We start from the raw sequence: 26,665 nt of genomic DNA, 5'->3' as shown, positions 1-26,665 counted from the left end.
GAACAATCTGACTGGCCTTACAATATGAGTATCACCTGGAGCAGCACATCCCATCAGTCATCTGCTAGCAAGAATTGTCTCCTAAGAAAATGGATTTACACAGCAGGACGTCAAATGGATGACAAAGGTAGGTAACACAGGCAAGCAATTTAAAGGAATAATATCATTTTTGCACTGCACATTTGAAAATCACTTTTCTAAGTATTTTGCCTCGTTATCTGTTTTATACTTTGCATATATATACCATTTTGGCTTGCCATTTTCAAGTAAACATTTTCACAGCTAGATGAGATTTTAAAATATATATTTGAAGCTGGTTAAAACAACTACAATCTGAGAAAGACCTCTTATTGACTAAAGTGGAGCTTAAAAAGGGAGAGGAGGATTTGGTTTGTCTCCAAGTGCCTAGAAATGTAAGCGATGCTTATTTTTAATCTATCGCAATCCTGTATCTAAGACCTTCCTCGGACAATCTATGATAAATCAAAATATCTTTGTCATGACAAGAACAGTGATATACACCCAGGTAGAATCTTCATTTCATGGGTATGTATTTGACATAATTTGTTACGGAAAAGTGAATTAAAATTTTGTATTAAAAGTCTTTCCATCTAAACTAGACCCCAAGATCAAGAGATTTGGTGTTTGTCTTCCTTACATCTGTCATTGGTGGCCAGGTTCTGAGAAGAACAAATATTTTAAAAGATGACAGAAAAGAGAAAAATAACCATGAATTTTAACTTTCATTATTTTGAAAAGGAGGTGGATTCAAATGTAAGGGTTTCTCACACAGACAATTCCTCAATTATTTGCCTATTTAATTCTATTCAGTCTTCAAAACAAGAAGACAGTAAGCTCAGTAATTTTTGACAATGGATGTAATTCAGATGACATTGCTATTCTGCCTATCACTCCCTCTTATCTCCCAGATCATTTCTCCCTGCCCCAGACACACTGACCTCAGAACCCTTGAAAGCTTCCTGCACGGACAGTTCCTCTGTTTGGAAGGCTTTTTGCACAGATACCCATCCATAGCACTTGTCCATCCCTCCATCACCTGCTTACAGTCTTGCTTCTGTAACTTTCTTCATGAGCATTCCACAGCCAGTGTATCCAAAACTGCAATTCATGCCTTGCCCACCTCCCCATGTGCCCTATGCCCCTTCCTGGCTTTGTTTTTCTGTTCAGCTGGTAGGTGTTCTAACCAGCTGATCTGTAATGACACCTCTCCCTCAGGCCTAAGCATGCCCTTCCGTAAAGGACAGAGGGGCCAACAAGATTCATTGTGTGAGTTTAGTGGGGATGGCTGTTCCCAATATTAATGGCACATTAGGGAGCCCCAACTTTCCAGAGAAAAAGCAACAACTGTTAGAAATGTTATAGATATACCAAGGGTATGCTAAATCAACCAGTGACGTATGTTGTGAAAGTGACAAGCTTTTGATCAAGATAGAAAACAAGATAAAAACTATGAGCGTTTTAGGATGAGGCACCTTCTCATTAAAGTTCAGTTACACCATCTCTGCCCAGTTTCTTTACTGCTATTGATATTTGCATAGTTTATAACACTTGGTATGCAAACCTTACCCTACTCAGTTATTCAGTGTCGTGTCCTTCTGTGTTCTCTGAAATTGTGATTATTTGAAAATGATTTGAAAATGAAGGTCTCCTATCTCCCTCGCAATCTCTCAGTGGCTATTCATATCTAGCATCCTCTGTCAACTGTTTTCCTCTGTTTCTCCGCTTCTCCCCTCTTCTCTCACCTGGTTCAGAATTCATGGACAATTCCTCAATTATTTGCCTATTTAATTCTATTCAGTCTTCAAAACAAGAAGACAGTAAGCTCAGTAATTTTTGACAATGGATGTAATTCAGATGACATTGCTATTCTGCCTATCACTCCCTCTTATCTCCCAGATCATTTCTCCCTGCCCCAGACACACTGACCTCAGAACCCTTGAAAGCTTCCTGCATGGACAGTTCCTCTGTTTGGAAGGCTTTTTGCACAGATACCTCCACAGTATCTTTTTCCACAGATACTTCCTGCATGGACAGTTCCTCTGTTTGGAAGGCTTTTTGCACAGATTGCATGGGAAGCCATGGGCATTCCAGGGTAAGGAGAAGCAGGCTGGTTCCTCCCTACCTACACGGTCCCTCTAAAAGAGACATTTCTGTTCACAGAGCTTAGGAACACAGCAAAGATTAGGTACAGACTGTCGACATTTCTCAGGTTGCCAAAAGCACGAGATTCTGCTCTTCCTTGGGTCCAGATTTGCTGGAGAACAGGAATCCAAGCACGTGCTCCTCAGTGGTTGCTGTAAAGCCGCTGCCCACTAAGAGTTGGGCCAGATAGGTACCTTGAAGCCAGGAGAGCAAACCAAATCTCTCACTGACTTACCTGGTTTTTGTGTAGTTGCCCTTGGTAATTCCTTAGTCTTATCTCTGGACAGAGTAAGGTGGGAATGGCCTCAGGCCCTCCCTTGGGTCTGAGTTTTAAAGCAAGTAGAAACTACCCTCCCCACCCACTCCACAAGGCCAGTGCAGAGGCAATAGTATTAAACAGTAATTCCAAGAGAGTAATTCTAGAGAAAGGTGGAATGTCCAGCTGCTCAAACTACATGGAATGTTCACCTCTTATCTCCCACCTTGGAAGATCTGGTTTTTAATTTCATTCAGGAAGACAGAAATGTTTGTGTACTCTCACACGTTTCACATCTCAATGCATTTTCTATATCGTGGGCAAGTTCAAATGCATATCTATTCATGTTAACCTTGGAAAAGAACTATTAATTCATCAACTGAGATTCGGGTTTGAGTTGGAGCCTCAAGGCAGATTGGTTGTATGTTCTCTATTCTGTGGCTTCCAACTGCATCCCTGGCATCAGTGAGTCCCCAGCCTCTTTCAAAACTAGAATGATGGTGAACTCTGCTGTGGGAGGCTCAGCACCTAGGTATCACTACCCTTGATAAGTAACTCAAAAACACATGCCTATTGATCATTTCCATAAGTAAAAGGTAGGCATCAAAAACATTGTTGTTAAACAAAACGTACCAAGTTGGAAATTTTCTCCCGGCTCTGAGCATCTCTCAATGAAATGACACATGCTAAACAAGTAAGCATATCACAAAATGTGATCTTTCAGGGCATTTTAGTAGTGAGAAAGAAGACAAACACAGGAAAGGTTAGTAGTCCAGAGAAGAAAAGGAGAGAGCTGAGAAACAGTAATAGCTGTAGTTATTTTTGTGTGGTGGTTCTTTCTGGTTATAACTTTCCTAATAGTCATAATACCAGGTTTAGATTTGGAACTCTGCATCCAAGTCTCTCTTGCTCTCTTAATATATTTCTGGAAATTAACAAGCAGTATTTGATTACAACATGATAAATATTTAGAGACCATCATATGCAAAATACAAGAGTGAAACATCAATACTAAATAGCAATGTCTGATAAAATTATAGGTACTTCATTTTTTGCCTTATACTTTTCTGTCTTTTCCAAGTATTCTGCAATGAACAGTAACTCTCCTAATTAGACATTTTTTTAACTGCCTGCTAATTAAAACAATGCCATTTCAGATCTTCCAGAGTTTTTAACATGAGAGCTGCCTATTCCTGCTTCATTCCTTCTTTTTCTCTTCAAACAGCCAGTTTCAGAAATGAGATGCTCTGGTTTGATGGTAGGCCAGGATCAAATTAAAGTGCTCCTGAGTTTCACAAGTCTAATATTTCAGATGAGAGATTTCAGCTCATTTGACACATTCTAACATGCTTGTGTTTGATGAAGCATTACTTACGTGAATCATTAGCTTTAATAATGTGTGAAAGCAAAACGATGGTTTTTTTAGGCAGTCACTAATTGTTCTTCCCTCCGTGCTTCTACAAATGAACCTTGAGAGGCCAAAAGAAGGGTGTGGCAGGTGATGAAGGCTGTCCTTCTCTGGAGACCCAGCACAGGGTTTCTGCAGCGGTACACGCAGTGTTGAGAATGCAGTGCGCAGATAGGTACCTAGCCATCCGGATCAGACCCAGTGCTCAATCAGAAGGAAGATTTTGCAGCCAAATGATCATCACATCCCACAGATATGATCTAGTGCTCAGTCTTGAATCCTAGTATGTGAGACAGAGAAAATCCGTGGTGCTCGGGTGTGTCTGAACAGCTAGGACTCCACTGGGTTAGCCAACTCTATGGTTTCTATTTTTAAATTCTGTATTCATACAGCTGACCTTTTTTTTTTTTTTTTTTTTTTTACTAAATGACTGTAGTATAATTGTAATGCTAATCTTAAAAGAATCGGGAGCTAAATTTGAGAGGAAAAGAGAGGCAGACCAGATAACTTGGGCATCTCTCTGGGACTATCAAATCCAACAGGCAACTCAATCCAATACAGTTCACCACCACCGGGTGTATCAAGTCATCTTTTATTGGAAGTATAGAACCCAGCTGGGGCTTAAACTGGCTCCAGCCGTATCGGTAGGCATTAGACAGAATGATGGAATCTCGAGTAAGTAATTCTACTGTGTGGTTTTCTATTCCCTAACCAGGTCTTTAGCATAACTGTGCTTTCATCACCAGCTCACTCACGCCTACCTTATTCTGTAATACAGTCTTCCTAGCTCTACTCAAGGAAGAAATTCAAAAACACAGATGAGAGAAAAGCAGTAAGAGACCAGTGAGGACAGAGAGGGGTCAATGGTCAAATATACCACATACATGGCGTTTTTTTTTTTTTTTTTTTTTTTTTTTTGCTTCCCGGTCATAAGGGATTCCTTACTGCCCGCCCCTCCTACCCCCAAGTGCCATTTTCCTATTTTTAGCTTTGTTTTTTGTTTTAAGAAATCCTTCTCTTCAGTCTTACCTGGTGATTCTTAATTTCAAAACCATTGACTCCACCAACCATCCTATACAGCAGAAGCACTATCTGGGTTTGGGTTAGAAATATCCCTGTCATGAGTGCAGTGGCTCACGCCTGTAATCCCAACTCTTTGGGAGGCAGAGGCAGGAGGGTCGCTTGAGCCCAAGAGTTCGAGACCAACCTGAGCAATATAGCGAGAACCCCATCTCTACAAAAAAATACAAAAATTAGCCGGATGTCGTGGCACCTGCTTGTGGTCCCAGCTACTCTGGAGGCTGATGCGGGAAGACTGCTTGAGCCCAGCAGTCTGAGGCTGCAGTGAGCTATGTTCATAACACTGCCTGCCCTCCAGCCTGGCAACAGAGCTATACCCTGTCTCTGAAAAAAAATTTTTAAAAAAATTCTTGTAAATCTTATACTTCCAACTATTTTGCAAATGACAATTTTTAAAAATAGTTTGGGGCAGTGGCTCACACCTGTTATCCCAGCTCTTTGGGAGGCCAAGGTGGGCAGATCACTTGAGGTCAGGAGTTCGAGACCAGCCTGACCAACATGGCAAAACCCCGTCTTTACTAAAAATAAAAAAAATTAGCCGGGTGTGTGGGCATGGGCCTGTAATCCCAGCTACCTGGGAGGCTAAGGTAGGAGAATTGCTTGAACCAGGGAGTCGAAGGCTATAGTGAGCCAAAATCATGCCATTGCACTCCAGCCTGGGCAACAAGAACAAAACTCTGTCTAAAAACAACAACAACAACAACAGCAACAGCAACAGCAACAGTATTAAAAATGTGGGGTTTTGTTTGATTTTTGTTTTGTTTGGGACAGGGCCTCATTCCCTTCGGCCAGGCTGGAGTGCAGTGGTGAGATCATGACTGACTGAAGCCTGGAATTTCTGGGCTCAATCCATCCTCCCACCTCAGCACCCTGAGTAACTGGGACTACAGACACATGCCATCATGCCTGGCTAACTTTTTGTATTTTCAGTAGAGACAGGGTTTTGCCATTTTGTCCAGGCTGATCTCAAACTCCTGGGCTCAAGGGATCTGCCTGCCTTGGCCTCCCAAAGCGCTGGGATTACAGGCATGAGCCACCACGCCCAGCCAAAAAGTTTTAAATAAATTAAAGCATGTCAGATTTTACCTATGCTTCTACAAAGTATTTTACAAGCTTAGATTTTGTTAAAACAATGAAATCATACTTGCAAAAGAAAATCCCTGCTAAAACCAAAATCTAAGTTATTTTTAAAGTAGTCCACAAAGGGGTATTTGGTTTGGGTTTTTGCTTGTTTTATTTTTTATTTTTTAATTTTTTATTTTTTTCTTGACCAACCAATATTTCCCCATTCTACTCATTTCCACACCTGGTCCCATTGATTTCTATGAGTTTCCAGTCAGCCAGCTTTAGTTTCTGTTGTTCATAAACAAAAATACTAACCAATACAACTGGTCTCCCTATTGCCCCTTGCCTCTTCTTCCTGTTCTGAAACTTGTAGCAATTAAGCATAAATTAGACAAGGAATGAACCAAATGCTATCTCCCAGATAAATTCCCCAGATTATTAGTAAACTGGAATTCAGGGAATAGGCACCGCAGTTAATACAAGAAGGGACTATTTCAGCCCACAATAGCTGAAATGAGGTGTATTTATAAGACAGAAAGATGTAAGAATGCACCTGTCCCTCTGCAACAGGAGGGATTAGGACTTGGACAGTTTACAGTTTTACTCAGTCAGCTTTAGCAAAGAACTGTGTGTGGGAGGATCCCTCCTTTTTTTTTAGCCTTAGGCTCTGATATCGTACCTACTTGATCAGAAATAAAGGCCACTAACAGATCCTTGGGACTTGTGAAGCAGGGTAGGGACAGGAAAAGACATCATTAAGCAGCGACAGAGCTGACCTTATAGCCTCCCTTACATGCACAGGGACATTCAAATGCTTTTGTGAACATGATTATCTTTGCTTTGCTTCCCAATAACGCTGGGTAGAGACAGAGCAGACATTGCTGTCTCCATTTTACTGCTGACAACACTAAGCTTCAGACAGATGAAGGAAGTTTTCTCTTTTTTTTTTTAATTTCGTTGTTTTCTTTTTGTTGTTGTTGTTTAGAGACAGGGCCTTTTGCTTTGTCGCCTAGGCTGGAGTGCACTAGCGGGATCACAGCACACGGCAGCCTCAAACTCCCAGGCTCAAGTGATCCTCCCACCTCAGCCTCCCGTGTAGCTGAGACTACAGGCAGGAGCCACCACACCCGGCTAATTTTTTTGTATTTTGTGTAGAGATGGGGTTTCACTATGTTGCCCAGTCTGGTCTCAAACTGCTGGGCTCAGGTGATCCTCCTGCCTCGGCCTTCCAAAGTGCTGGGATTACAGGTGTGAGCCATCAAGCTGGCCTGAAGTAAGTTTTCTAAGTTTCCATGGCTGAAACCCACATCATCTGGCTTCTATAAAGAAATAAAAAAGGTAGCCTATGTAATGTATTGGCAAACAGGAACAAGCGGTAAATGAGTGAATAGTTGTAGACCTGTAATAGCTACTATTGCAGTAAGGCCACCTGTTAGGTCAGGAGATGGGCATCTTACCTTAAGACAAGGACAACATCTGGTTGCCTGGGAGACGGGACAGGCAGGGTATCAGATGCTGAATGAATGTTTAATGAATGAGTGAGATAAGGCAGGAGATAGAATGAGCAACCTGAGAGAAGGCCTGGTGCCCTGTAAGGCGTTTTGATTCAGCAGAACGAGTAAGGAGAAGCCCTTCTGGAGGGTAACACACCAGCACTAGACCAAGACACCTGGCTCACTGGTCACCTGCAAAAACTTTCATACTCACACTGTTTTTCTCAATGATGAGGTCTTAATAAGGAACAACGATTATGCCACCCAGCAACCCACTGTGGCTAAGCCTGGTGGAAAACAGTCTTTTTCCTTTCCTTTTTTTTTTTTTTTTGAGACAGAGTTTTTTGCTCTTGTTGCCCAGGATAGAGTGCAGTGACACAATCTCAGCTCAGCTCACTACAACCTCCGCCTCCTGGGTTCAAGCGATTCTCCTGCCTCAGCCTCCCAGGTAGCTGGGATTACAGGTGCCTGCCACCACGCCTGGCTTTTTTTTTTTTTTGTATTTTTAGTAGAGACAGGGTTTCACCATATTGGCCAGGCTGGTCTCGAACTCCTGACCTCAGTTGATCCGCCTACCTCGAACTCCCAAAGTGCTGGGATGAGCCACCATGCCCGGCCGAAAATAGTTTCCTTTAGGCTTTGGGTTGCTCCTTTTCCTTTTTGCTTTCATAACCGAAATGCGTGCTCGGAGTGATCCAAGATATCTGAAGAACAGTGGCAGCTTGCAGGTGTTTAATCATCGTAAATTCGAGATGGCAGAAAGGCGTCCCCGCCTGGAACCCCAGGCGATCGCTCACTCTGAGCAGCGTCGCCCAGCGGGCAAAGGCGGCGGGTGTGCTCCGGAGCCTCCTTTCCTGCCGCAGCACTTGGCGCGCGCAAGCTGCCACCTCCCGGAGCGGCCGGGGGAACTCAGCCGGTGCTGGGAGGCGGGGGCCGCGGCCGAGGGGCGCCGCTATTGGCTCACCGGGCGGGGGAGGAGGGGCGGGGAGACCGTGATTGGCGGGGACCCGAGCTGAAGGGGGCGGGGCCGCTATATCAGAGGAGTCCCTGTCGCGGCGCAGGCAGTTGAGCTGCTGGAGTGCGGCGCCACCGCGGAGGACAGGGGGAGCTGGCGGGCAGCGGGTGAGGGGGCGGCGGGGACGCGAGTGGCGGCCGCGGGGCGCAGGACAAGGGTCCGCAGAGCTGCAGCCTTCGAGGGCCAGCCCTCTCCGAGTCCGGGACTGGGTCCCAGCCGTGACAAGGCGGCAGCCCCGCGCACACCAAAGAGAAGGCGGCTGTGGCGGCAGCGGCAGCCCCAGCCATGCTGTGTTATGTGACGAGGCCGGACGCGGTGCTGATGGAGGTGGAGGTGGAGGCGAAAGCCAACGGCGAGGACTGCCTCAACCAGGTGAGGGCGAGGGGCAAGAGGGGGCCCCGGAGGGTCCCGCGAGACCGAGGGGCCTCGCAGCGAAGCCTGGCACCCTGGCGCGCCGCCTACTAGGGGCCGGAGGCACTGCGGCTTGCAGCCGGGGAGGAGAGCGTCCCCTCCTCTCCACGAGCGTGGGGCGCGCGGTCTCCTCCTGGCGTGCGTGGGGTGCGCGGAGAAAGCGCGCAGCGGGGGTCCCCAGCGCTGAGGGCCTGGCGCAGCCCGCAGTCGGGATCCACCCCCCAGCCGCCCATCATCCCCCCAATCCAGCACTTTCCCTGAAGAAGGCAGCTCCGCACACCTACCGCAGGTATGTGCGTGATACCGTCTGTCGGGTCCCCGCGGCGCCTGGCAGTGCCACCCGCGTGCCAGGATGGAATGGAGTGACTCGAAGCAGTCTCGGGCCCCAGGGTATCTTGGCAGATAAGCAGGGCCCTTGTCTCACGCTGCCTCTCAGGCTGCTGCTCTCAAATGCACCGTTCACCTGCATCTCCGGGTTTGCGGGGGACGGGAGGAATAGGTTTGGGTCATCTACTGCTCGGTTGTTTTTAAGCATGTGGTTCCTTAAGAGTGAGGGACATCGGTGCCAAATAGCGCATAGGTGGTATGGCAGACAGCAAATGTGATCCCAGGAAAACGCTATACCCTTAACCCCTCTAGCTCTGAGATGTTTGGGAAACCGCATGTGAAGCTTAGCTGACACTTGTGGCGTGTTCCCTCAATGTGTTTGATTTTTGGAGTCCAGATGGTTAAAATTGCCCAGATAATAAGTCGCCAAAAATCAGCTGTGCAGAGTATGCTGGTGGAGGGAATTCCGGTCATTGGAATGAGAAGGAAAATACCCTGTAGTTTCCCCTCCTCATCTTTTGGAAGGCTACTTTTGAGGACTCCTTTTTTCTCTATTGCAATTGGTCATGCCCTAGATGTTAAAAGGAATTATGAGTCTCCATACCATAGGTCGTGGTTTGGTGTCATTGGAGCCGTAGAACTTTGTTTTTCCAGTTTAGATCAGGAATTGTAACACCACTGAACTTTGTAAAAAGTACCAGCAGTCGGCCTCAGGGAGTCGTTGGGTTTGCTTTGACATGTACCATTTGCTCATCCAGGCTGCATTCCTTTTTGTTTTAGGTGTGCAGGCGACTGGGAATCATAGAAGTTGATTATTTTGGACTGCAGTTTACGGGTAGCAAAGGTGAAAGTTTATGGCTAAACCTGAGGAACCGGATCTCCCAGCAGATGGATGGGCTAGCCCCTTACAGGCTTAAACTGAGAGTCAAGTTCTTCGTGGAGCCTCATCTCATCTTGCAGGAGCAGACTAGGTAAAGTGAGCTAAAATAAACCACTGTCAAATAGACCTTTGGTTCCCTTTAGAAGGGCCGCTGCACCTTCCCAGAGATACTCACAGGCAAGTTTGTTTTGATGCGGAGTTCCATCTTAACTTACGTTTTCCATGCCAGTCCTTTTGTTGAGGTGAAGAGGGAGCTACCTACTTGGTCCGAGTGCATTTTCCAATTCATTTTTTAGTTTTTCTTGTCTTTACAAACTTGATGGGTGAGCAGAGTTGAATTCTTACGAACACTTCAGATAAGTGCTACCCCAGAAAAAAAATAAAAAAAGAAAGAAATACCACCTGACCCGACTGACTGACTTCCTGATAGCAGCATCTAATGCCCGATAGTAACCTCTGCCTCAGCAGTGTTACTATAGGTCATTGCAGACTGTTCTAACAGAAAGCAGGAAACAGTTCCTCTTGGGTTACTTAAACTTGGTCAGTTTCTCCAGCCTAGTGTCAGATTACAGTGTGCAGCCAAGAGTTCTGTTTGACTTCATGCAGAATTTTTAAAGTTTTTAAGTTTCTTGAAAATGTAATTTCATGAAGTCTTCTGAGCCTGCTGTAACTGAATTCCAACCCACAGATATATTACACAGGATTGGTGAGTTTAGATTGAATTTATCTCTCTACGTTGTAAAACACCACCAGCAGTGGTAGACAACTGAAGCATGTGGTCTCATTTTTCAAACAAAGTATGTTCTCCCCTGGACTCACTCTAATACTTTTCTCAAGAACGAGCCAAACTAGGAAATTGATATTTAATATTTATTGAAAGGCAGGAGACTTCAATCTTACAGTGGCATATAAAAAATTAAAAAGGAAAACAGCTACTTTAAAGACATAGCAAACTTTGGATCTAAGTTCTAATGTTTTCATAATTCTTTGGCTGAGAAATATGCCATGCATGTGAAAATGTGATTCTAAAATTTTAAGTAATGATGAAGGAGCGTTATCCTTTAACAGTTTTTTACGTGACATTTGCTTGTTTGTTTTACCCAAGGACTGATAAAACTCATTTTGAAAACTATTCATTTGAATTTGAAATCTCCACTTTGCCTTGTAATCGAGCTTTAAAGGTTGAGGCAGATGTTTAATTTTGTTTCTGAATGAAGATGGTATATTGAATTCTTGGTACTCCTGAAAATATCTTGCAAAATATTCAAGTGATTGCATGCTTCAGGATGTTTTAGCTGTCTGTATTAATCAGAATAGGCTTTTAAAAATTATTATTTAAAGCTGATTGTGAAAGCTTTGTGTTTCACTGTCATAACTTGCAGTCGAATACAAGATATAACACAACATATTGAAATTTTCATTGTGTAGTCCTATTACGATTTTGTAATTATTTCAAGATCTCTAGAGGCAACCCAGTTTTGATGGCACAAATTTATTTTTTAAATCTTCAGAAGCTTGGAGTACCAAATAACTGCATTTAAACAATGGCTGCAGTGATAATAGCATAATACATTTGTTTTATGAATGTATTCAGACTTTATAATTGACTAGTTGATGGTCTCTACCTGTGCTTTCCTGTAATTGGATTAGTAACTATTATCAAATCAATTTTATTCATGTAAGAAATAGGGACATTTTATGAATTAGAACTCAAATCAAATTTCCTGTCTTGGTTTCTCCTTTACTGATTCAATTGACTTGGACTCTTGAGATTCATAATAGTACTCAAAGAATGTACATACCTAGTTCAACTAGGTAATTTTAATTGATTGTAATTCCTTTTTGAAATGGTATTGAAAAGTTAGTGTGGCCTTAACTTTTAACTTGCTTTTAATATATTGGTGAATTTTACTTGGTTTTGTGGGGTTGGCTGAAATACATAACTGACACTTAAGTTTTAGTAACTAGATAAAGTGATTTGTAATTAGCATTTATACCTCTTAATTAGGACATCAGAAGCTGTACTGGATCCAGTTTACAATTAGCATTGTTTTTGCATGCATGAAACTATAGAACAAAAATACTTGTATTTACAAATGCTAGCAAATGAAGCTGGTTCATAAACTTCTTTGATGTTTAATTATTTGTTGTAAAATACTTACATAAAATGCCATGAATATACAATAGGTCTGTTTATGTAGTGAGTAAATTTAGCTTTGACAATCCAGTTATGAGAGGTGATTTTTTTACTCTTTTTCTAAATCATGAGAGTGCATGTAGTATAGTGCACTGAAAGTGTCTAGACGGTTTATTAAATGGTGCTGAAATATCCTGGCAGAGTTGTCCTAGTTAACATATTAGTTCATATCAGATTAGGGAGGCCCTTGTGAGAATGATGGGCAGGAAGGCCTGTTTGTCATAGGACAGCACCAGGGAACCAGGCAGAAGCCCTGTATTGTAGTTTCAGCTCTGCCACCAACTACCAGCCATCCAGACTGCCATGGGCCCAGCTCTACATCCTACTTGAAAGCCCCTGAAGAGATGGTTTCTAAATTTCTCTTAGCAATAACTTTTTTCATTGCTTTTGTGTTCTCTTTATATTATTTTCCTTAATGTTTTCCTAAATATGTGTCTCTGAAAATAGAAAAAGCACATCAAGTGTTTGTTTGCTTAGATTGGTAGGTAGAGTTCTGATTTGGCCTAATTTTAGATTTGATTCTTCTATCTAGATTATGCTTTGCTCTTGAATATGAGCCTCAAATGTAAAAGGAGAGTCTTACTTTTCAGCTGGCATATTTCAGCAATGGAGACAGCAGGTATTTTCAGCAGATGTTTGTGATGCCATGGAATAAAATGAATAGTGAAACAAATTAATGTATTCTGGAAGTAGATCTGAAATAATAATCATCTTGAAAATTCTTGCCTTTCACAGGCTTTGAGTTTACTGCAATTCTGACTGGATTTTGTCAACATTTCCAAAACCAGAGATTAGGGAAGTATATGCTTCATCTTCACAATGATAATTATACCATCCACTGCCAATAAAAATCTGTATTTTTTTCCTGACTTAGCCACGTTTTAGCAGAGCTCTGAAGTCTTTGCTAGGAGACATTTTGCTTAGGTAAGGCTCACCAACACATGGATTCTCTTTTCCAGAAAACAACCCCAGTCCAAGAGCTCTGTGAGTCCCAAACTAAATGTTCACAGAAATGCTATAATCCTGGATGTTAAATTTCATCCAGATTTCAATGATGCCAGCAGTGATGAGTTTGACTCTGACTTGTCCCTTGTTAAATCTGTCCTATTCTGGCCTCAGCTCCATCCTCAGCCCTTGGGAAAGCCTTCTCTAGCCTTGCTTGGGAGACTAAACTCCCCCAAGACATCATGTATCTTTCCTTTATGGCATTTAATGAACTTATAATACTATATATACTTATGTGGCAATTTGTTTATTATCAGTCACTCTAATAACCTAAACTCCATTAAACAGAAAGCTGATCAACGTTGTATTCCCAGAATCTAATAATAAGTGCCTGTTGCATATTTGTTGACTCATCGAATTAAGAACTTGGAAGTAAACAAAAATGGAGTTAACTGATATAAGTTTTCCTAATAGGTGTTGAGATGTTTTTCACTTTGCTTCTATAAACTGAAAAGTTGAGTGTATCTCAAAGAAATCTCACCATTTAAAAAATGTTTTATAGTGATTATTTTCTACTTGAACTTAACTTAGAGCTTCCTCACATTCTTTTGCTTCCTTTCTTTCACCCCCTCTACCCCATCCTAGACCATGTGTTTATTGTGGCTATTAGTTCTTTCCTAAAAGAAACTACCACTTATCTGGGCCGTCTATGAAGGTCAGATAGTTTTCAAGTTACAGCATCACTTTAACTGCAACCCATTTATAGTCCTAAGTACATATTAACTAGGTATTTCTGTCTTCCAACAAAAATCACTTTTAGATGTGGAAATCTAGGAAAGATTGCACGCCCAAACACAAAATAGGCCCTGGAAAGTAAAAACAGTAAAAGCAGGCATGTGGTTATTTCCAAAGAAAGTATTTAATCGAATTTTGAATTTCTGATTTAATTTTTTCTTTTGTTAAGGCTATAGGATGTTTGTGTTATTTTATGTGTTTATTTCAGCCAAGGAACACCTGTCTGGGTACCTTTAGGCCCTTTTGACTTTCTGGTACTTATATATTTGTATGAAATATTCAAAGAAAGTTTTAAAATGTCATTTAAAATTAAATCTGAGCATTTAGAAGGCACCTAGGGTCAGACTCAGGGTGACCAGTGTTGAGCAGCTGTAGGGACACTGGGTGTGTTTCCTCTGAATGGTGTCCCACTGTGGCCTGTTCCCAGCCCTCTTCTGTACCAGCAGCAGGACCTAGCAAGTAACTCAGCATGTGAAGGCAGTTAAAAAGATGATGAGGTCTGAAAATTCCTGAACCTTCCCGGCCTCATGGAATAAATGTACCAAAAAGCATTCCTGGCTAATCCAGATTGTTGAGAAAGAGATTGTAGTTAACACTTTTAGATTTCAGGACTGCCTAGATTGGTGTTTGCCTAGGATGAGTATCTACTGTGAGTGAATAAGCACATTTTTTAGAAGTGCACATTTTCTGCTTTCAATTAGAAGTGTTCTTCTGGTGCGGGTTGTGATCACTTTTGAAGTTGGAAATTTTCCCAGCTGCTGCCCTCCACCTCTTTTAACTGCTTTAGAGCAGGAACACTTTCATCAGTGATTCTCGTTTTTGTACTTTGGGCTTTGAAAAGGATCTCCTGAAGCCTACATAGAGGCCTAACTTGGTAATTATTTGGCTGTGACAAGTTTCTCAGTGGCAAGCCCTCCAGGAAGTAGATAGATGTGGTGGTTCATGTTAGATATGGCTAGTTATTTGAATCCTTGACCCTAAGGGATTTTTACTAGTATTACTTTCTTAAGTTCTTATGAAAATTTTCAAACATACAGGAAAATTGGAGATTTTTTACAGGGAACACCTATATATATACACACTATATATATGTACACTATATATTCTATATAGTGTATATATACTATATATCTACTTTAGTATGTATTACATATTCATCCATTTATCAGTCCTCTACCCACCCATCAATCTGTCTTACTTTTTAGATGCATTTCAAAATAAGTTGTATATAAGTATGTTTCCCCCTAAATACTTCAGCATTCATAACATTAACTAGAACTCAATGTTTGCAGTTTTTTCTTTTGATGTAAAATTTATGTAAATCCTAATTGCACCATTTAATGATTTTTGACAAACGGCTGTGCTTGTTTAAATAAAACTGCTATCAAAATTTAGAACATTATCCTCACTCCAGAAAGTTCCCTCAAGCCCTTCTGCAGGCAACCCCTCTCCTTCTTCCCCACCCCCATCAGCCGCCTGCCACACCTCTGTCATGTGTTCTTCTACCAGAGATGAGCTATGCCTGTGCGGCTTTCTCTATATGGAATCTTGTGGTATGCACTCTTTGATGTCTGGCTTCTTTTGTTCATCACAGATTTTTTGAGATCCATCCACATTGTCGTATGTATCAGTGGTTGGTTCTTTTATATTGCTGGATAGTATTCCATTGAATGACTCTAGTGTTTGTTTATCCATACTCCTAATAATGAACACCTGTTTTCCAGCTATTATGAATAAAGCTGCCATAAACATTCTAGTATGTACCTTTTTTTTTTTTGTAGACACATATTTTCATTTCTCTTGAATAAATAAATACCTAAGAGTAGAATAGCTGGGTCATGGAGTAAGTAATCATTTCATTTTATAACTGCCAGACCTTTTCCCAAAGCTATTTGGCAATTGTGCTATTCTGTACTCCCAGCAAGAATGTAAGAGTCTAATTCCTCCACATAGCTGCCAGCTTTCTGGTGGGTGTGTAGTGGTAGAATGTTGTGGTTTTAATTTGCATTTCTCTGACAATTAATATTAAACACTTGTTCGTGTTTTTATTGGCCTATCATGTATCTTTTTCAAAGTATCCAAGTCATTTACTCATTTTGTTGTTTGCCTTTTTTTTTTTTTTTGAGTTGTACAAATTCTTCATGTACCCTAGATACCAGTCCTTTGTCAGATACATGTTTTGTAAATGTATTTCCTCCTGTGGCTTACCTGTTTTTCTGATGCCTTTTATGAGTAGAAGTTTTTAATTCTGGTGAAGCCTAATTTATCCACTTTCTTCTTTTGTGATTTTTGCTGTGTCCTGAGAAACCTTTGCTACCTGGAAGTCATGAAGATACTCTTAGGTTTAGTTTTTAAAGCATTACGATTTTAGCTTTTACATTTAGGCCCATGATCCATCTTGAACTGACTTGTGTTTTACTGAAATTAAAGATACAAAACAGAAAACTCTCAAAGCAATTCTGTTGTGATTTGATAGTTTTTAAATATAACTTGGCAGTCAAAGTTTGGTTTAAAATAAACTGTGGGTAGGTGACTCACTGGACCGAGGCAGGCTGACTGATGATCACAGTGGCTTCTGACAAGGGGAGAGCAGAACCAGCCATTACTCCCTATGGCTAGAGTCAGCCATGGCTTTCCAGGAGAAATACAGTTCAATTATTGGTAATTGAGAGTTTGAAAAAAAATAGCTACTTAGCTGTTTTAAAGATGTAGGTTAGTTCTTAAATTTTGAGTTTAAAAATGAATCTGGATATATTTTACATTTGTCATTAAAAACTCTTCAAAATAGTGTAATTGGTGAGGTAGCTGGAGGGCAGCAACTGAGAGGAACCCTCTGTGATGCACAGATCAACAGCTTCCGATTGGTTTGCAGGGAGTTCTGCTTTGATTCCTCGATAATTGCTTTATGAGACAAGCCAGTGTTGAGAGGAAAGTTCTCTGATTACAACTCTTAAAAGATAAATGATCTAACTTCATTCCTTAGCACTGTAAGAAGGAATTAATTTTTAAAAGAGAGAAAATTTGAAGTACTTTGAAAGAAAAATACAGTAAGAATATGTGATTCATTTTAAAATTAAAATTTGGCATATCCTTACATTCACTCCATTAAAAAAAAATCGTCCATAATGCTCAGTAAATGTTAATTCATTTGGGCCCATGATGCCAGGACATGAGTTAGCCAGAATCTTATGCCTGGGGCCCCAAAATGTGAAGAGTCATGAATTAGAAGGTATAACCCGAAGAATGTTTAAAAGGTGCAGTTCGAGCTTAATTTGTGCTCATAGGACATATTCATGGACATTTGCTTAAGACAAAGAACACAGTTTTTTTCCAAAGGCTTTCTTTCTGTTTGTGATTCTAGGAAGTAGCCTATATTGAATTGAATATGTCATCAACTTTTGATCTTTAGTGCAAGAGCATTCACTGCAGGCACAACTTCTTTGACCACTTCTGCTTGTTTTGATATTATTGGTAACCTTTCGCCTACTTTACAAAAAAAAGGGGGGGGGCAACACCCAGGAGCCCAGATAGTTACAATCCAGATGGTTTGAGAGGAAAATACTAAGAGAAAATACTTGATTCAAACCCACCCATAAATATTGAGCCATCATTGAAGTTCTTGTTAGAAACGTATCTCTGAGCTCTGCTATCCTCTGTCTTGGAAAGAGCCTATTAGAGTGCTGACCTTTGCTACTAGTACTCCGTTGTACTGTTCTCCTGGAGAGCATAAACTTGTCACCCAAAAGCTAGATTGTGGCTGGAGTTATTTTGATGGGATATGTCTCTTCATTCTAAAAGGCTGGAAGTCCATCTAAAAAGGAACTCTCAGACATGTTTACCCTATAACCCCAGCTTAGGGCTGGGCACAGAGGCAATGCAAGACAAGTATTTATTGACTGGAAATGAAAAGGTTACTTGATAGCCATGAAACTGCAAAATGCAGGAAGGGCCTATCAGAAAGCTGACATTGACAATAAGGAGAAGGATTTTTCATGCTTACCAGGCATCCTCTGCAGTCCAGGCTGGAATGTGGAGTATGTCCAAAAGGTCAATCATCCCCCTTGCTAGACCTTTTCTTAAATTCTGGCCCATATGCTGAGAAGGATCAGTGGTGCTCTCAGGCTGCCTGCCACCTGTTTACATTCTGTTACTGCTTCTTTGCCTTTGATTTTGGCCACTGTCTCTCCAGAAGTGTAGGCATGGATAGGTTGCAAAAAGACATGGAATTGATTCAAAACTCTTCTTACTATTTAGTAAAGCAGGAGCTAGTCTCTAACTTTAGACTTGAAAAATAAGTTAAAAGGCACTTTTGCCTATAATCCCAGCACTTTGGGAGGCCGAGGCAGGAAGATCACGAGGTCAGGAGATTGAAACCATTCTGGCTAACACGGTGAAACCCTGTCTCTACTAAAAATACAAAAATTAGACGGGCATGGTGGTGGGTACCTGTAGTCCCAGCTACTCGGGAGGCTGAGGCAGGAAAATCGCTTGAACCTGGGAAGCGGAGGTTGCAGTGAGCCGAGATCGTGCCACTGCACTCCAGCCTGGGTGACAGAGCAAGACACCATCTCAAAAAAAAATAAATAAATAAAAAAAGACGCCACTTTTACATAAGCAGTAATTAAACTAAGAAGACTTAGTTTGTGGCAATATTCTTCAAGTCTTTCAGAGCGTAATTTCTTCTTTAGCATAAGCATAGATGCAGATTTCAGTTTCCTAACAGCACGCCTCCACCCCAGTTGAATACAGAGATGGGTACATTCACCAAGATGATGTTTATCAAATGGTCATCTAAGAAGCCTTTTGAGGCCTGCAACAGTGTGGTAAACCATGGCTTGCTGAGAATGCTAGATCTCAGTCCTCAGAGAGCTATTTTACAGCAAGTTATTTTTGTGGCAATTCCTTTGCCCCAGTGGGAAATCCCTTCTCAGTTTAGCAGTATGTCAGAAATACTTTAAAGATTAGCAGATGTTTGGGTTAATAAAAAGCATGTTTATCTTCTTTCAGGCTATTACACATTCTTACTATGATTTCTTTACAGGGACTTTGAAAAAAAAAAAAACTGTAGTATTTGGCAGAGTTTCATCATTTTAAATATTTCTTTGTCATTACAGAATGCACAAAACATTGAATTTAAACACTGCTTAGTGCAAATAAGATTAATGGCTCTTGTCAGCCAGACATTTTAGACTCTCAGTGTAGCACTTCCTTAGATCTGTAGCCTCCCTGTCTCCTCTTAGCTGATTCTTACTCGTTCATGTTCCTCTACCTGAAATGTCAGACACAGATATATTATAAACAGAAGCAGTGTTAAGGACATCGCACCTGGCCAAAGTTATAATTCGTTTGTTAATGGGAGGAATATTGCGGCAATATTAACCTTGTTTGAGAGGTTATGACAAGTCATCAAAGGAAGGTTAAAACTTCACATTGGCCAGGGACACATGTTATAACTGAGACCAATTTGTCTACAGCAGTTTAGATGCTCTTCAGAGTTTTGGGCAGTGTGACGAGTATCTGAATTTTACAGGAGTTTTTAAGTGTGACATACCTCTTAGTAAATGTAGAGTATAGTATTGTATACAACTAGCAGAGGCTCAAACAGGATGAAACTAAGGTTGGAGGGTAAACTAATCATACATAATGTGCAGTTTTATGTACATTTTTGGAGCGCTGTGATGTTCGAGGCACTTACGAAGTCATAGATAATATACATGTTATGTCAAATACTGTAGTAGAGGAGTAGAGGATTTGCATGTGATACAGACCAATGGGTATCCAAGCAAGGGGACAGAAAGAATGACCATCAGGACAAAGGGAGCAGCAAGACCAGAGACACCATGGCATGAACATGCCTCCTGGATTTTCCAGAGAGAGGAATTGTTCCCTCTCCTGGGGCATAGCAGCTGCAGGGAATGACAGGAGACGTGGCTGGAAAGCTGGGGCCAGATGGCGGAGACTCCTCAGCTCCACGTTAATGACGTGCTCCCTTGGCAAGCCGTACAGATCCCTTGAAGGATTTTGAGCAGAGAAATGACAAGTTTATACTAGAAACAAGCAGCATGGAAGGTAGGCTGCCTGCATGGAGTCTGGAGGAGGAGAGCAGCTCAGAGAATAGCGTGAATTCTTCCTGCAAGTAGTACTGAGGAGGTACAAACAGGAGGATAGAACTGGATTTAAATAGTTTTCAGAGACAAGAAAGTCAGGTGAAATTGGACAGAGTCCAAAGTCAGTCTGTGGTCTCCACTGGGAGAAAAAGGGCTTTGGAAAGAATATATGGAGTTTGGTTTTGAATGAGCCGAAATTGAGGTAGTGAAGAATATCCAGGTGGTGAAGCCTATAGGAGATTGGACATTTTTCCTGTGATTCTTAGGAGAGAAGCTGGCACTGAGACTAGAGATAGGGGTATCATTTGAATAAAAGTGAGAATTTTGTCTTTATGTATAGGGTTCCTTAAGATTCTATCAGAATCCATGTCAAGATACATTTTTTCTGATTAAAATAATTTACTTTAAAACACTATAATGCAGAAACGTATGTGTAATTATTTTATGTTTTGTAGCCTTAATGTTACCCAACTTGTATTAAATAAGTTTATCTTGTTTGGGTCACAACTTTTATTCCAAAGAAACTCAGTTCTTACTTTGATTTTGTCTTAATACTGATGTTTTTTTTTTTTTAAAGTTCTTTAATGTTAAGCATTTTCAGTGAGACTTTTTAAATTGCTCTCCTTAAAAGTGACTGTGAAATTGCTAAGTAGGCTGAGACTGATGTCAGGTTATCCCCAAGCATAACCTCACTCTCACCTTGCTCTGCAGGCACATCTTTTTCTTGCACATCAAGGAGGCCCTCTTGGCAGGCCACCTTTTGTGTTCCCCAGAGCAGGCAGTGGAACTCAGTGCCCTACTGGCCCAGACCAAGTTTGGAGACTACAACCAGAACACTGCCAAGTATAACTATGAGGAGCTGTGTGCCAAGGAGCTCTCCTCTGCCACCTTGAACAGGTGAGGCTGCCATCAGGGCTACTGCTTATATTCATAGAGCTATCAAATGTATAAGCATTTCCAGAAGAAGATGAATCTGTGGTACATACACATAATTCATGAGGTTAAGACTGGGCCATTGCCCAATTTAACCAAGTATTTTTTTAAAATTTGTTAGCCTTTTATTTGAAAAATATATAAACACAATATGAAATGCTATATAATGAGAATTTTTTAAATCTCTGCCTTTAAGTACAAATCTCCTAAAATAAAAAAATCTATTATGTATATTGGTGTTTTCTTCATCCCAGCAAGAATTAAACCAGGAGATCTAACATAGGCATTTTAGTTATCTATTCCTGAGTAACAAGTTACCCCAAACCTTAGTGGCTCAAAACAACAAAAATTGTCTCACAGTTCTGTAGGTCAGAAATCTGGCCATGTCTTGGCTGGGTCCTCTGGCTCATGAGACAGTAGTCAAGCTGCAGGTGGAACTCTGTCTCATCTGAAGGCTCAACTGAGGGTGGCCTCCATGCCAGGTTGACTCCTGTGGTTTGTTGGCCTGCCTCCTTCCCTGGCTACAGGGGCCTCAGGGGTCAGCTCTATACTTATAAACTATATGTGGACAAATGCATGAGACTTTCCAATATGTAAATTTGGCTTACGTATATTGTTAGAGACTTTTCATAATTCTTCAATTCATCACCCATCCAGCATCCCCAAAGTGTTTTTACCAAGTATTTAATAGTTGAGATCCCGGTGTCTTAGAGGTTTTTTGTAGTAAGTTCGCTAAATACATGAAACATCAGTAATACATAAGTTTTAAGCTGTTGTGATTCATCAGTGTTAGTATATTTCACTTGTGAAGACTACATGGGTTTATCTCTAAAGTTAATATCTGTATACTTAATTCTCTGTCCTCTTGGTGTCCTCCAGCATTGTTGCAAAACATAAGGAGTTAGAGGGGACCAGCCAGGCTTCAGCTGAATACCAAGTTTTGCAGATTGTGTCGGCAATGGAAAACTATGGCATAGAATGGCATTCTGTGAGGGATAGCGAAGGGCAGAAACTGCTCATTGGGGTTGGACCTGAAGGAATCTCAATTTGTAAAGATGACTTTAGCCCAATTAATAGGTAAGCCAAGACTTAACTTTTTTTGACCTAAGCATGTGTATACATCTGTAGCTCTCGACATAATAGAAAGTAGGAAGGGATTTACTCGACAGTCAGCTCTTAGGAATGAAATATTTCATTTTGGTATGTATATTAATTTTATTCAGGCCTAAATAACCATTTTAAATGTTACTCAAGGTATACAATGTGGCAGAGTTAACATTTTCCAAATAACCCATTCGCTGCCATAAAAAACTTGTTTTCACCTCTAGACATGCATGTGTACACACCCAGCACTTGCTCCTACACTTCCCTCCACATATGCCCAACTGCTTTTCACTGTATCTTTATGACGAGGCAGTATCATGGTGATGTGATAGCCCCAGAGGAAGCGTCTGATTTTTCTCCTAGGTCATGAGCAAATGGGGATCCCACAAAGGCACACACATGGTGAAGAATCAGTCCTTTTAGATCTGCTTTCTTTTCTCTTCTTGTCTCTTAGGATAGCTTATCCTGTGGTACAGATGGCCACCCAGTCAGGAAAGAATGTATATTTGACGGTCACCAAGGAGTCTGGGAACAGCATTGTGCTCTTGTTTAAAATGATCAGCACCAGGGCTGCCAGCGGGCTCTACAGAGCGATAACAGAGACGCACGCGTTCTACAGGCACGTATCTCATGTGCTTGGTCACCTCAGCACCGCAGCTCTAAGGTTTTTAGGTGACAACCAGGTTTCTACAGTTCCTTGGATTGTTGTGTCAATGAGTCTAGTACAGAATATAGGAAATTCTGAACATTTTGTTTCTGCAGTAGCAGCGGAGTCCTTGTTAATGTAGTCTTGTTTTACCCACAGAAGGTGCATGTGTGTGAGCCACACAAACACATTCTCTGCTTGCCTCCTACCGTATTTTCTTATGCCATTAATCTAGACACAAAGTGTGTTAGGAGATTTCTACGCCTATTTAATTAATACAACAACCCTAAGAGGTTAAGTATTATTACCCTAATGTTAAAGATGAGGGAACTGGGAGGATAAATGTTTACTTAGTCTAGCACTCAGGTTCAAAGCCAAGTTTGACTACCCTAAAGGTAACCCTGAGTGGGTGGGCCTGCTCCACTGCCCAGGAGAAGGATAGCACAGGTCATCTTTTCTTTCTGGCAGAGCTGCTATCCTGAATCCTCACTGTGTACGAAAGGATTTTTAAATAACAATATTGATCCCCTCATTTCAGAGGGTACTTTGAAGCCAAGTTGTGATTGGACTCAGGTATCTGGACAATTAAAGTTAAGAAATTTAAGTCGTAGGCATCTTTAAACTTCTTTTATGTTAAAATAGATATACAACTTATGAAACAGAATGGAATATTTGTAGACATTTCTAACATAAAAGCCAAGACTTCAAGGCAGATGCCCTTTTTCTTCCATAAGCAACTTGACTCGGTAGCATCTGTCCTGGGGAGGCGGTATGTGCTCACTGCCCTCTGTATTTACTGCTTTATGGAAACAATAATATTAGGAGACGTTAGGGAAACAGAGGTGTAATCACTGAGAATATCTACCAGACGTAAAATTGGAAGGACTTACTTTCATACGTGCAGGCAAGAATATGAAACATCTGCTTGTTCTTGTTGACAACAGCGAATAAGGGGGCTGCCGGGCTCTTTGGTGTTAAAGTAGATGTTCAATCTTGCCTTGCAGGTGTGACACAGTGACCAGCGCCGTCATGATGCAGTATAGCCGTGACTTGAAGGGCCACTTGGCATCTCTGTTTCTGAATGAAAACATTAACCTTGGCAAGAAATATGTCTTTGATATTAAAAGAACATCAAAGGAGGTGTATGACCATGCCAGGAGGGCTCTGTACAATGCTGGCGTTGTGGACCTCGTTTCAAGAAGTAATCAGAGCCCTTCACACTCGCCTCTGAAGTCCTCAGAAAGCAGCATGAGCTGCAGCAGCTGTGAGGGCCTCAGCTGCCAGCAGACCCGGGCGCTGCAGGAGAAGCTGCGCAAGCTGAAGGAAGCCATGCTGTGTATGGTGTGCTGCGAGGAGGAGATCAACTCCACCTTCTGTCCCTGCGGCCATACTGTGTGCTGTGAGAGCTGCGCCAGCCAGCTACAGGTAGGGGAGTCAGCTGCCCGCTTTTGCCTGCAGGCTCACCTACCCCTCCTCTTCATGGGGAGTAGGAGCCAGGTACTGGCTTGCTCATGCACCGACGGGGACTGCCCATCTTCACCCAGAAAGGGTCTTTGTACTTGGTGACCTAAAAGGTATTGGCCTTTAGAAACATTTTAGATGAGTGTACTATTTTCATAATTACTCCAAATTATACAGTGTTTTCAGGTTCTGAACATGAGGCTCAGATTCCTGGGTAACGTACCTAGTTAGCAGCTGACCTGAGGACTAGAATCCAGGCCTCCTTCCTCTATTTCAAGTTGCCTCCCTTTTTCTGACACTTAGGAGGATGGTCTTTGTTACTTAAGATATTTGGGAAAGAATACTTCTCAATTATCCATGGATGGGTTGTTGACTCTGTGATATTGGTGATTAATTTCCTTTTATGATTGCAGATGCTTCAAGGGCATATGGGTTGACTGTTATTTATTAGCAAGTCAAACTAATTTTAATATTAACAACCAGAAAAAGAGAACTCACCTATAGTTTTCTTCCTTTCTTGCATGAAGGAGAATTTTAAATTTCCTCTTACAATAAGTTTTTTCAATTTGTTTTTATTTCTCAGGCGTGCTTGCCAAATGTCACTATGGTTTTATGTAAAACTGGTCCTAAATAATACTTAGTCCTTCAGAAGCTGCTAATTTCAGAGCTAATAAAACCAAACGACCTCTGTGTCCTTTCCCCAGGAGCAGTCATAGGCTTGCCTTTTTCTGCCCAGCTAGTCCAGCTCTCATCCATAAGTCTCTCCCGAGGGCTGATGATGGGCACGGACTTTCTGAGAAGTCAGCCAGGAATGTGGAGCTGCCACCTACGGCTAGGAGCAGAGCCACCCTCCCTGGCCATGCGGGCATCAGCCCAGGGATGTTGGCCTGAGTCAGTCAGCTGAGCTAAGGACACACAATTTCAAGAAGGTCTCCTGCATTGCTGCCTGAAGTGTTATAGTCTACTCACGTAGAGACCACATTCTGCACAGAAAGACGTCTTCAGTAATTGCTTTACTCAATGTACTTTGTTTAGCGTTTGACTAAAAATATAATTAATTTCCTTCAGTTTGTATTATTTCGTCATACTTATTTTTAAGCCCTTGTAAAGTATAAACTTTCAAACTTGTGAGACAGCAAAGATCTCTACCATTTGAAAGCTAGAAATCACTGTGATCACAATGGATTTAGAAAATGAAATGCACTAGCGACCAGGGGCGCACGCAGAGACACAGGACCCCCACCAAGGCTCGCGTGCTAACAGAGATTGTTGGCTTTTCTTTTCCAGTCATGTCCCGTCTGCAGGTCGCATGTGGAGCACGTCCAGCACGTCTATCTGCCGACCCACACCAGTCTTCTCAATCTGACTGTAATCTAATCTGTTGTGCTTTTATTGGACTTGCCATGTTTCCATGAACTGCACTATTATAAACTATAAAAATGATAGATTGTGGAGAAAGTAATTACTCCAACACCCATCTGCCACGCGATGTTAAAAAAAAAAAAAAAAAAAAGGGAAGAAAAATAACACAGCTACTCCTCACTGCAAAAACATATCCATGTGTAGAATCAACAACTGCAGTGGTGGGGACCAGGAGGAGCTCTGGGACACAGACACATTCCTTGGATGTTGATTTTTTTTATGATCAAGTAAAGGAATAGGTAAAGTCTTTGATGTCAGTGAAGTGGCAACATAGCCAAAAAGTTGGGTACCTTTTAGGAAATGATGTTGTAAGTCTCCTTAATGTATCCCGAGGTAAGTTTCCTACCGGCAGCAGATTTTGTAAGAATTACTTTTAAGAATTTCATTCTTTTTGTATGGTCATGGAGCTCCAACCATTTTTAATAGGAAAGTTTTCTGTAAGTCGTCGTTTTAATGTCATTTCTGTCTTTATAACTTGATCAGGAATGATTGGAAGGCAAACAGATTTACAGATCAATTCTGTGACTTTTAAAAAGTTGACCATGTCAGATCTAAACCAGTGTGGCTAGTAAAAAGCAGCTCACTCAATGTGGGTGGCTCCCTGTTCCTTTACGCTCCCTCTATCCCTACCCCCAGAAGCCTTTCGATTATAAAATACTACCAATTTTGTTATAAGATTACTGTGGAGTAGTCAAGGACTCCCCGGGCCTTCTGAGCTGGTGGAATATTTTATTTCGGACTGAAAACAGAGAGCACTGTCCTTGGGAAGGGAAAGCAGAGTTTGCTGAGTGAGAGACGGAGTCTCATGGTGTACAACTGAGGGTAGTTAACTCATCACTCCTCCCAAGCACTCGATCCCAGCTTCACCCACTGGTGTTGCTTTGCTTGAACTGTCAAGCCTTTTATAGCCTTACCAGAAGTATTTAGATATTGTGTCCTTTTCTGTGTTTTTTTTTT

General features: G+C 41.5%; 1 protein-coding gene across 2 annotated transcripts; it reads left to right on the top strand.

Annotated features, from left to right (window-relative positions):
* Window positions 1-8,488: 8,488 nt before the first annotated feature.
* MYLIP (myosin regulatory light chain interacting protein) lies at window positions 8,489-26,149 on the top strand. 2 transcript variants are annotated; one of them, XM_017874504.1, is made up of 7 exons: window positions 8,489-8,852; window positions 9,999-10,189; window positions 20,854-21,039; window positions 21,955-22,152; window positions 22,634-22,798; window positions 23,830-24,250; window positions 25,574-26,149. In XM_017874504.1, the coding sequence occupies exons 1-7, from the start codon at window positions 8,766-8,768 to the stop codon at window positions 25,661-25,663; spliced, it is 1,338 nt and encodes a 445-aa protein (XP_017729993.1). In that variant the 5' UTR covers window positions 8,489-8,765; the 3' UTR covers window positions 25,664-26,149. The 2 variants fall into 2 exon arrangements, with proteins under 2 accessions (XP_017729993.1, XP_017729994.1); XM_017874505.1 differs by lacking the exon at window positions 21,955-22,152.
* The last annotated feature ends 516 nt before the right edge of the window (window positions 26,150-26,665 follow it).

Source organism: Rhinopithecus bieti, unplaced genomic scaffold (genome assembly GCF_001698545.2).
Source record: "Rhinopithecus bieti isolate Rb0 unplaced genomic scaffold, ASM169854v2 scaffold_7684, whole genome shotgun sequence".
Lineage (NCBI taxonomy): Eukaryota > Metazoa > Chordata > Mammalia > Primates > Cercopithecidae > Rhinopithecus > Rhinopithecus bieti.
Note: the sequence above shows the minus strand (reverse complement) of the source record. Positions and strands in the feature narration are given on the sequence as shown.

Bases quoted from the DNA above. Each gene is read 5' to 3' on its own strand.
- MYLIP (XM_017874504.1), top strand. From the start codon at position 8,766: ATGCTGTGTTATGTGACGAGGCCGGACGCGGTGCTGATGGAGGTGGAG. The intron at 8,853-9,998 runs GTGAGGGCGAGG...TTTTTGTTTTAG, and splicing joins GCGAGGACTGCCTCAACCAG to GTGTGCAGGCGACTGGGAAT. The intron at 10,190-20,853 runs GTAAAGTGAGCT...CTTGCTCTGCAG, and splicing joins ATCTTGCAGGAGCAGACTAG to GCACATCTTTTTCTTGCACA.